The 10,241-nt window shown below is 43.7% G+C and overlaps 1 protein-coding gene across 1 annotated transcript; it reads left to right on the forward strand.

Moving 5' to 3' along the window:
* Positions 1–77: 77 nt before the first annotated feature.
* DNAAF6 (dynein axonemal assembly factor 6) lies at positions 78–9,426 on the forward strand. The gene is made up of 7 exons (XM_072929271.1): positions 78–158; positions 1,111–1,224; positions 3,065–3,128; positions 4,236–4,341; positions 6,185–6,281; positions 7,063–7,148; positions 8,661–9,426. Exons 2-7 carry the CDS (start codon positions 1,132–1,134, stop codon positions 8,794–8,796), a joined length of 582 nt encoding a protein of 193 aa, XP_072785372.1. The 5' UTR covers positions 78–158; positions 1,111–1,131; the 3' UTR covers positions 8,797–9,426.
* Positions 9,427–10,241: the final 815 nt, after the last annotated feature.

Raw genomic sequence — 10,241 nt, forward strand, 5'->3', positions numbered from 1 at the left:
CGGCCCCGCCCGGGCCCGCCCGCGCCTTCCCGCCCTCCGCGCCCATTGGCCAGCGCGGCCGCCACTCGCGGCATGGCGGCTCCCATTGGCTGTTGGGGCGTGAGGGGCGGGGCGGGGCGGTGTTGCTGTGGGGACGGGGGACGCGGCTGCGGGACCGGGTGAGGGACGGGGACAGCGGGAGGGACAGGGACAGCGGGAGGGACAGGGACAGCGGGCGGGACAGGGACAGCGGGCTGGGATAGGGGACAGCGGGAGGGACAGGGGACACCGGGCGGGACAGGCGACACCGGGCTGGGATAGGGGACAGCGGGAGGGACAGGGGATACCGGGTGGGACAGGGACAGTGGGAGGGACAGGGACACCGGGCGGGACAGGGACAGCGGGCGGGAGAGGGACAGAGGGACAGGGGACAGCGGGTGGGACAGGGGACACCGGGCTGGGATAGGGGACAGGGGAGACCGGGCGGGACAGGGACACCGGACCGGAGATGCGGTGCTGGACCCCGCCAGACGGGATGCGGTGATGGGCATTTGTCACCGCGGTCCCCTTCGCCCCTCCTAGGAAGGGCGGCGGGTGGCAGAGAAGCTACCCGGGTTCTGCCGAGTGAGCTGTGACATGGCCTCTGCCGTGGTCACCCGCAAGGCTCCGGCTGTGCCGGTGTCTAGAGGCAGCTGAGCACACGGGCTGCAGTCTGGGCACTAGGGAAAGGCTGGATGGGATGGGAGGACCCGAGCGGGCAGCTCCAGCTCCCTCAGGGGAGGTGTGGCCTGGGTTCTTCCCCCAGAGCTGCTCGGCCCTGGAACAGGATCCCCAGAAGTGGCCCCAGCCCCGAGGCTGGAGTGTAAAGAGCATTTGGACAGCGCTCCCAGGCACATGCTGGCCTCAGGCTGTCCTGCGCAGGGCCAGGAGTTGGACTCGCCCATCCTGATGGGTCCAGTCCATCTCAGCATATTCTTTGATTTTGTGTTCCATTTTACACATTTTGTCGTCACACACACAGGAACTTGGCTAAACTTTTCCTTCCCAAACACACAGTAGGAAAATTGTGCTTTACAGGCTGTTCCAAGCACGTTTGGCTCCCGCTTCACGTGTCACTTGTTTTCCCTGCAGAGGTGAGCGGTGGGTACGGATATGGACAGCGTGTTCTCAGGCTCTTCTCTGCAGAACCTCGCCAAGCTGCTGCGTGATGCTCCAGAAGAGAAGGATGATGATGATGATGATGTGGTGAGCCTTCCATGAGAGTTGCTGCTTGTTTTACATATTGTACCATAGCCTTATCTTGTTAATCAAGGAGAAGCGAATCTCTTTTTCTCCAGAGAGAGTAAAAACAGAATGAAAACCTTAGAAGGTTTTGGTCTGACTGAAACAGCTCGAGGATACTTTCAGAGTAACAAGCTCTTGAAAATGAGCAAGATGCCCCAGGAAAACAAGGAGGCATTGTGAGGACAACACATGAGGGATGTTTAGTTTTTCAGCCTGAAGGAAAAGAGAACCTGGACTTGAAAGAGCTGTAGATACTCCAGACTTCCCACTACTTTTCCCTGAGCTCTGCTGGAGATGAAGGCAATTACAGCCAGATATGATGGGGAAAATTTGCTTCTCAGCTTCTGAGTAAGGACCAAGATATCCAGAGGCAACTGAATGTATTAATTGCATATGTCAGGCATTGAAGAACTCTAGAGATAATTGATCACTGAAGTACAATAGGTATTTTGCTGGTTGTAAAATAGGGAAAGGTGAACAATCATTCTAAGGTACATAATCTGAATGAATAATGAGAGAAATATCTGAATGTATTCTGCTATATCAATTCCTCTCAGGAGCAGGTGAAAATCACAGCGTTTGGAGAACATGCATTATTCCTGCAACATGCAACACCTGCTTTTATCTAGGCCTGCCTGTGTGCTGGGAAGAAATGTTCCCAGGAGCCCCAAAGGTGCCAACAATGTAGAAGGCCTCTGTGAAGGCTCAAAACTTTGCCAAGTGTCTCAGAATTTTGAATAGGTCATGTTATGACATGAATAACGAAAAAAAAAATGCAAACAACAAAAAAGAACCCCAAACAGCCAAAAAAAACCCCACAGAAACAAAAAAAACCCACACAGATAACAAAAACAAACAAAAAACACCAAAAAACCCCCAAAAAATTAATTAAAAAAACAAACAAAAAACCCCCGACCAGATAATTAAAATGGCAAATGCCTGAGTATTCCCCCAAAAATTTCCTCAACAAAGAGCTGACCAGCCCCAATAGTGGCAATGCAAATAATATTTGGGATAAAAGGGGTGCATATCCCTTGAAGTTTTCTTTCAGTGTTGTTACAGATGTGGTCCTTCACACCCCAACTATCCTCCGGCTGTTTAATGCCTGCCTTTTAAACCCTGCATTATTGCTGTACATCTCTGCAGTAAACATCCTGATTTTAAAAAGAATTTGTTTACATCTTATTAATAAAATGAATGACACTTCAGAGACAGAAATGGAAAGTTGCCACGAGAGATGTCAATTAAGCCTGAGTCAATCTGAGTAAATTGAAATCTTTATTTTGATTTAATTTAATGCTCTGTGCATATGAGGCACTTTTATTGAACCGAGGAATCTTCATAAATAGAGAAATGCCTCACATTGGCCTATTAGCACTAAATTGATTCATAATTAGAGGAAAATGTTGTTCCTCATGATCTCTACTCTAAAAAGGATTCTAAATGCTGTGATGGGGCTTTCATGTAGCACCCTTGGTTTCCTGTAATATCTTCATGGCAGGCAAAGCATGGAAATTTTGCCAAAATGCCATGGAAACCAAAACTGACAAAGCACATCTGTCTGTATTACTGGGCTTCCGTGAGTCCTGCTTAAACCCAGTGTGTGAAGGTCACTTCCTGCCGTGTAAGAGTGAGGAGTATGTTCACTGGTTCAGTGGTGAAACTGTGGGATAATGCTTTTTCAATTCTATCAGGGATTTGTTTACCCTTAGATGATGTGTTGTATTTACAGACATCATAGTCGTAAGCAAGCTTGGCTCTATAAAAAATTGATTTAAGATCCTCGTGCCTTTCTTTGCAGCCACTCTGTTCTGTTGGTGCCATGACTCCTGGGAGTGTTGGACCAGCCAAGAAAGAGACCACCAGTAAGGAGGAGTATTTGTGTGTTTTGGCACTCAGCCTCATGTCAGCAGACTGTATCAGCTCTATAAGATACCACTGCAATAAAAGAAGGGTCACTGACGTTTCAGATGGGCATAGCGTGACGTTTCTTACAATTACACTGTAAAATGATTCCTTTCCTGAAAGCTTAACTCTAAAACAGGCAAAGAGGAGCAGAAGGGTAATGCCAGAGCAGCCTCCAGTGGAGATGATAACAGTTCAGAGCACAGCCTGGTCAGGGGCTGCAGGGATCAGAACTGAGCAGCAAAAGCTCCAGATAAGTACTCAGGAAAGACAGGAAGGCAGTTTTGGTAAAGACTTGGCAAAGTTAGTGTTAAGTTTTTTTGGAGCTGAGGCTGTCACATTATTGATCATTTTCACTAAAAGCCCTAAGAAAGGCCAACAAAGGCCAGGGTTAGTTTTGCAGGAAAAGAGCCTTGGCAAATAGAATATATTGTTTTTGCTTTTATTGCTATCCAACAATAACCAGAGATTCTACTCTAAAATCTTCAAGTTTCAGACTTACCAGCTTACTAAAAGAATATTTTTCCATTCAGGACAGACATAAACCATTCTAGTTTGCCCATAAACTTTCCTGTGTCTTAAGCACCTTGTCTGGACTGTGCCCAGTAATTAATGTGAAGAACTGGATTTCTGTGTGAGGAGGTGATCCTCTTGTGAATGACTCTGCTCACTGAAAATCTCATGTCAGGGGGCTTGTGAAAGATTAGTATTTCATCCCTCTACACTTTACCGATTTTGAAGTGCTAGATATTATATGCCAGAAAGGAGGATTTCCAGGAAATAAAGGTTGGGTGAAGAAGATTTAAGTGAAAGGAAAACATCCTCCCTCTGCAAATTCTCATTCATAAGAGAGTAAGATGAAGAAGACAGTAATCATTACCTAGAATGCTTTTAATGCAAAGATTTTTCTAAAGCCTTGAAATACTTTTCTAGGCTTTAGAAATGGCTTTTCTTTTTTTTCTTTTTTTTTTTTTTTCAGTCTTGAAAAATATTGTAAGCTTTCAGCAAGCCTTGAAGAACAGAGACATTTCAAAATGTGTCAGTGTGATTTTTCTCCTCACTTACAGGTACTTTTCAAGTGAAATCTGAAAACAAGAAAACCATTTGGAATCCAGAGGAGGTCCCAGAAAATTCTGAATTTGATGATACCTGGGACCCTAGAGAAAAGCCAGAGTAAGAAAGCTGAGACTGCCTGTGTGGGCTTTACATAGCATTAATGGAAATGAGAGCTAAAAAGCATCTACAGCCAGCTGAAAAGATTGTGTCATGCAAGAAAAAAGGAAAGATATCAGTGTTGCATCTGAAGCAACATGTGAGGAATGGTTTTAACCTCTCTCTTGAAATCTTCTGATCTCAGAACAGAAATTTGTGTTGGTTTTTCCAACATAAGTTAATGTGCAGTGTCAATAACTTCTATAAAGTGGGATTAGGAGGGGAAGTAGGTCAGAAAAATGATGTATTAACTTTAAAATATGCCATTTGTGTGAAATACCTGCTTTTTCCTGATGCAACTGAGATGCATCCATTTTTCCATACTCATAAATTCATAAAGTACTCCAATGTATATTTGCATTTCAAAGATTTAAGCTCTTTAGTGACAAATAGTACTGCAGAAGAAAAACTGTGTGCAGGCAATTTTGAGCTCTTAAATCTTGTCATTCAATCTTAGTCTGTCACAGCACAACTTAAAACCAGAGCCTTTTCTTGCTCATAGAAAAACAGCACCAAAAATATTCTTGAAATCAGGCATGTAAGCTGGAGTTTGTAGAGGTCAGAAAGCCCTGAGGGTCCATAAAGCAGCTTTTGCATTTCCAAGCATTGTTTCTGTGCCATGTCCTGAAGTATTAAATGCTGGAGCATATGGACTGTAGCCCATGAAACTGCACATTGTACACCAGAATCTTCACTTTTCCCTGCATGTAAGTCAGGGCATGAGAAGTCCAATTTCCCAATTAAACAAAAGACCTGAGACCCACCTAAACGGGGACTCACCTTTCTGAAAATGAGGTTTTCAATTTCCCAGTTAAACACAGGACCTGAGACCCACCTGAACAGGGACTCAAGCCTTTCTGAAAATGATTTGGAATTCACCCTCATGCACAGTTGTCCTTAGAATGGTCACCTGTCAGGTACAGAACACGCTGTCTTTGTATTGTGGGTACAAAGAAGCTTTTCTTGTGCTGTTTTGTGACCCTTCCCCTCTCCAGTGCTTCTCCAGCCTCAAGCAGTTCTGACCCGTGTTGCACAGATGAAGAGAGAATATAAGTCTTTACAATAGTTCATCAAATGAAGCAAAGAAAATGTGCTAAAAGGAAAACAGATGGCTACAGAGGTGCATCCAGAGCTATTAGACACATTTGTCACTGACTTAGCAATTATTACATATGCAGATGCACACTGGAGATGTGAAAGACTTTCTAACAGCTTACACAAGCAATCCACCCCAGTAATTTTGCTGAACTTAGTAGGAGTAGCATGTGTTATAAATACAAATTCACTTTTCCTTTCCTCATTCATTAATTACCAAGAGCAAGGGAATATGTGATTCTACATTTTGTAGATGTGAAGGAGAAGAAAATAAATGTTAGCTGAATGCAAATCTACAGTCTGACTCAAGAGTGTTATGCTCAGGCTGCAAGAATATGCTAAAAGACAGAACAGAACATATGTAATTGTGGCATCCCCCCTTTCAAATCCATTCCCCAGGGGTTTGTGGTGTTTGACTTGTTGATAAGCATGTTATCTGCTTAGGAAGCATTTCCTGGTCCTGTCAAGGCTGTTAGGGAAGCAGAGGCAGCACGGTGAGTGCCTTGGGAGGTGGAGTAAATGATTTTCACCTGTCTTCCAGCTGTCTCAGTCATGGCTCTGAACAGAAACCCAGTGCAGATGGATTGAAGCCTTTCAGAGAGACTGCAAAGGAGGAGAGACAGTGTGAGGAGGATTTACAGTCCTCTGAGAATCAGTTTCCTTTAGTCTCCTGCTCCAGTATTATTTAGTAATGACTTCTCTTTGGCAGGTATGAGATTTCATTCAAGCAGCATGTGGGAACAGAGGATGTCTTCTTTGGGATGACTGGGAAAGACCCTTCCACTGCCTGCTGTGAAGATATAGTGGTGAGCTGAGCTCTGGTCCCTTCTTTGTGCTCTTTCTCTGCCCTTTTCCATCTTCCCATCTTTCTGAGGGACAGAATGTAAACACCAAGCTCCACTGCTGCCTTTGACCTCCTGTAGCATTTTCTCATGGTTCTCCAAGCATTTTTAGATGACATTTACACTTGCTAACCTGAGGAACTTGTATCTCCTCAAGGACCAAGTGTGCTCAAGGGAATCTATGCAAATACATATGCCCCATATAAACTTAATGGGAATAAAATGTAGCTCTGAGATGAAGTTTCATCTTGGACGCAGTTTGGAGAGGAGAGGGGCTGGGAAGGAGAGTTTTTTCATCTTTCCTGCATTTTTTACAAGGTGTGTGGGCTAGCAGAATGCTACAATGCTGACAGCCTTTAAAGTTCCAGCTATCAGATCCTGCCTCATCATTATATAATCAAAGACCTCTCTGGTTTCTGAGCTCCAGGACAGGTAGAACTGCTGTGTTATCTTTCTAGCAGAAGCAAACTGTCCCTGCAATGCACAAAGCCTGAGGCTTTTGCTGGATGTTGAACACCTGTCAAGCACATTAGCGGCTCAGGAACTGGAAGAGAATAGGATATCAATACACATCACTAAGCTATTGAAAGCAGTCATTATCACTGTCGTATTTTCTCTGATACAAATTACCTACTCAAAACGTTGCTCTTTGATACTAGCATTGAAATATTCATGAAAACGAGCTCTTTTATGGCTTTTAGGGTAACATATGTAATCACAGCTTTACCTCTGCCCATCATTTCAGATTAAAATCAAGCTGCCAGAGACAAAGTACTCAGACATCACATTAGACATCCAGGACAAGGTTCTCGACCTTCGAACTCCCAAAAAGTAAGTGTAGCACAACTGATAGAAGTACAGTTAATACCTTGTTTGAAATGGGGTTTAGCCAAGCTTTTAACTGCATTCTGTGTGGAAAGCTAATGATTGTACTATTCATTGCTTGTGAGAAATAAATACAGAAAAAACACCCATAGTCCACCCATAGGTGTACAGTCTGCTGGCTTTGAATCTGTGATACTGTCCAGTAAAAAGCTTTGGGACAGATTTTGGCTACTTAAACAAGGTTTAAGTAGCCAAAACACCTGGCAAACAGGGCTCAAAACACCTGGCAAACAGCTGCCCAAGGTCTTGAAAGACTTCATCTAGTATTCCTAAGCACTAATTTGTACAAATACATATGATTGAAGATAGTAAAAAAGTGCAGATAAATTTTCAATAGCTGAAAGCCAAATTATGGACATATCCAAGCACAAATGCAGAGATGGAAATGTTACAAGGTTTTCTAAAGAGATTTCCTTTGATTTTTTTTTTTTTTTAATAGGGGTATTTCAAGCCTATAATCAGCTGACTGATGCACTCTTGGATTTCTCAGTCTTCCTCCATCTCTCCCTCAGTGTGCTAATCCCCTGCCTGAGATTTCCAGATAATTCCCATGTCTGTTTTGCTCAAAGTCCTTCTTCACAAAGACTGTTTTTATAAGAAACCTTAATCTTCTCTGGGCTGACTTGCTGCACTGAATGGAGTGTGGGAAGATCTATATGAGAATAGCTTTCTGCAGATAAATTTGTGGTGCAGGCCATGGATTAAGGCCTAAATAAGTCCCTAGTAGACTAACTATAGAAAATCCACTTTTCTCTGCCAAAACCAGGCCATCAGTTTCCCTGTGCTTGGTTTTAACCCAAGGATGCAACAGAAGTCGAAGAAGGTTTGGGAATGTTAGTTTTGAAACTGGAAAACTGGGAGGAATAATTGTTTGGCTAATACTTGCTGAACCTATGGGCAGTAAGAGAAGTAGCTTAATGCAATGTTGCCGATGTAGGAAAACCTCAGCATCCTTTTCCTTTCGCAATTCTACCTTTTTGGTGACTCAGATCTGCCATTATCTTCTCAGTACCCAGCTGTCTCTAGTCACAAGCCTAGCAAATAAAAAGTTCACCATAAATCTGATGGTTGCTTGGGTACAGCCTGAACCAGTGCTGCTTTCAGAAATATAAGTGAAAATCTTTTCAGTATGAAGGAAACAATCAAGATGTCAAGTTCTACATACTGAAAAACTTTGTTTTCCCACGGATGGGTAGGAAGACTCAAAGCAACTGCTTCCAGCTCTGTAGTGCTGGGGCTGCTTCTAAGCCAAGCTGCTTTTAAGTGATGGAAATATTTCAATCCAGTTCTGCTGTGCATGAGGTGTTGCAGGAACCCCACAACCTGTCACAATAAGGAGATGTATTGGAGTATCATTCCCTGGCATACTGACTGAGGAATTGCAGGAGTAACTTGCAGTGACATCTCAGCTGCTCCCCTGATCTGAGACACTGACATTCCCTGTGTCCTCTTTCACAGGAAGCTGCTGCTGCACCTCCCCTACCCTGTGAACAGCAAGGAGGGTAGAGCTCGTTTTCTCTCTGAAGAGGAGATCTTGGAAGTCACCTTGAGAGTATCAAGGAAGTTGGATTTCCTAAATTTTTCTGATGGATAGAGAGATAGTTTGCAAAAATTAATGTTCTAGTTTGAAGTCTTTTGGAAACCCAACTTGTTCTGAAATAGTAGATGGTTTCCCTTGAACAGTCCAGGGGAATGTCTCTGGAGAAATGAGTCAGGAGGAACACAGCACCCCCAGGCTGTAACAGCTAATGCTGTCTGGCTCGTACACTGCTCTGGTTAACTTTCTGCTTCCCTCAGTCTGGTACAGAGCCTGTGAATCAGAAAGTGGGAGACTCCAGTTCTGTCAGCCAGAGGAAGCCTTTTGTGAGGTCAGGGCTGAGAAGTAGCACAGTGAGGCTCTGGACAATGTCTGGGTTTCAAGACTTGCAAGTGATAATGTCCTTGCTTGGTCTCCAGTGGGACTGGGGCCAGTTCAGAATCTTCTCTTCCCTATTTCTTGGTGAGAAGATCATTCTTCAGGGATCCATATCCACATCTGAGGCTCTTTTACACTGGCAGAACAAGTTAACCAGCTACAGTTGGATTGCTGAACATCTCAGCTCTTTTCAACAGTTTTTTGACAATTTATGGTTCAGTGTTGTCTATTCATCTGCTGTCCCTCCACCTATTTTTCTGATCTTTCTTGATTAATAAAATAAGAGGTTCTAAGGAACAGTTCCAGTTATCTTTGAGTCTGCCTTCTCTACATTATGCTCAGAGAGATTTCGTAAAAGTTGAGATAAAAGGAATTTTGCATAACAAAGCTTTTCTCAAAGGGCTGAAATGCTGCAAAATCTATTTTATGGCCTTCAGGTCCAACCTGAAGATACAGAGTTGGGTAACCAGGGTGTTTCTCTCAGTAGCTGCTGGGCAAATATATTAATTTAACATTGTTAGTCCTGCAGAAAACTAAGGTACTTGCTCAATGATCAAAGTGGAGAGGAAAAGCAGGCCCTGGCGTGTTAACTGTACACTTAACCTAAAGCCTGTGAGTACTTTCAGAGCAAAATGGCTTGAGTCCTGCATTCTTCTGGGGTGGAAGTAGAGGAAAATAATTGACCAGCCAGGCTGCAGACAGCAGCCATGCAGGTAAATTTGTGTCAGGCTGTAATGAGAAGATGGATACTCCATGATGGATTGCAGACACTGACAGTGAGTTTAAAGGTGTAGTCAATGTGTGTTTGTAATACACTGCATTATAACTCCAGGACAAATCAGGCTGATGTCTGGACATTCGACCCCTTCCCTGAAAAGTGAACCATTGCTTGGGTCAGAATAATCCTAATCAACTTCTGCTTCAGCCTTAATGCACTGGAAAGCAGATACTTTATTTATGATTTATCACAAGCTATGAAACATGCTGATAACACGCAGGGGCTACTCCAATTGGTATCTGCTTAAGCTTCCATAAATTAGATCTGAATGTCTCTTATTCCAAAGCTGTGGTTGAGCAGGACAATGTAGATGTATGAGAAAAGGCTGACATCATTCCTCCTGACT

Source organism: Taeniopygia guttata, chromosome 4A (assembly GCF_048771995.1).
Source record: "Taeniopygia guttata chromosome 4A, bTaeGut7.mat, whole genome shotgun sequence".
Lineage (NCBI taxonomy): Eukaryota > Metazoa > Chordata > Aves > Passeriformes > Estrildidae > Taeniopygia > Taeniopygia guttata.

Bases quoted from the DNA above. Each gene is read 5' to 3' on its own strand.
- DNAAF6 (XM_072929271.1), top strand. From the start codon at position 1,132: ATGGACAGCGTGTTCTCAGGCTCTTCTCTGCAGAACCTCGCCAAGCTG. The intron at 3,129-4,235 runs GTAAGGAGGAGT...CCTCACTTACAG, and splicing joins AGCCAAGAAAGAGACCACCA to GTACTTTTCAAGTGAAATCT. The intron at 6,282-7,062 runs GTGAGCTGAGCT...CCATCATTTCAG, and splicing joins CCTGCTGTGAAGATATAGTG to ATTAAAATCAAGCTGCCAGA.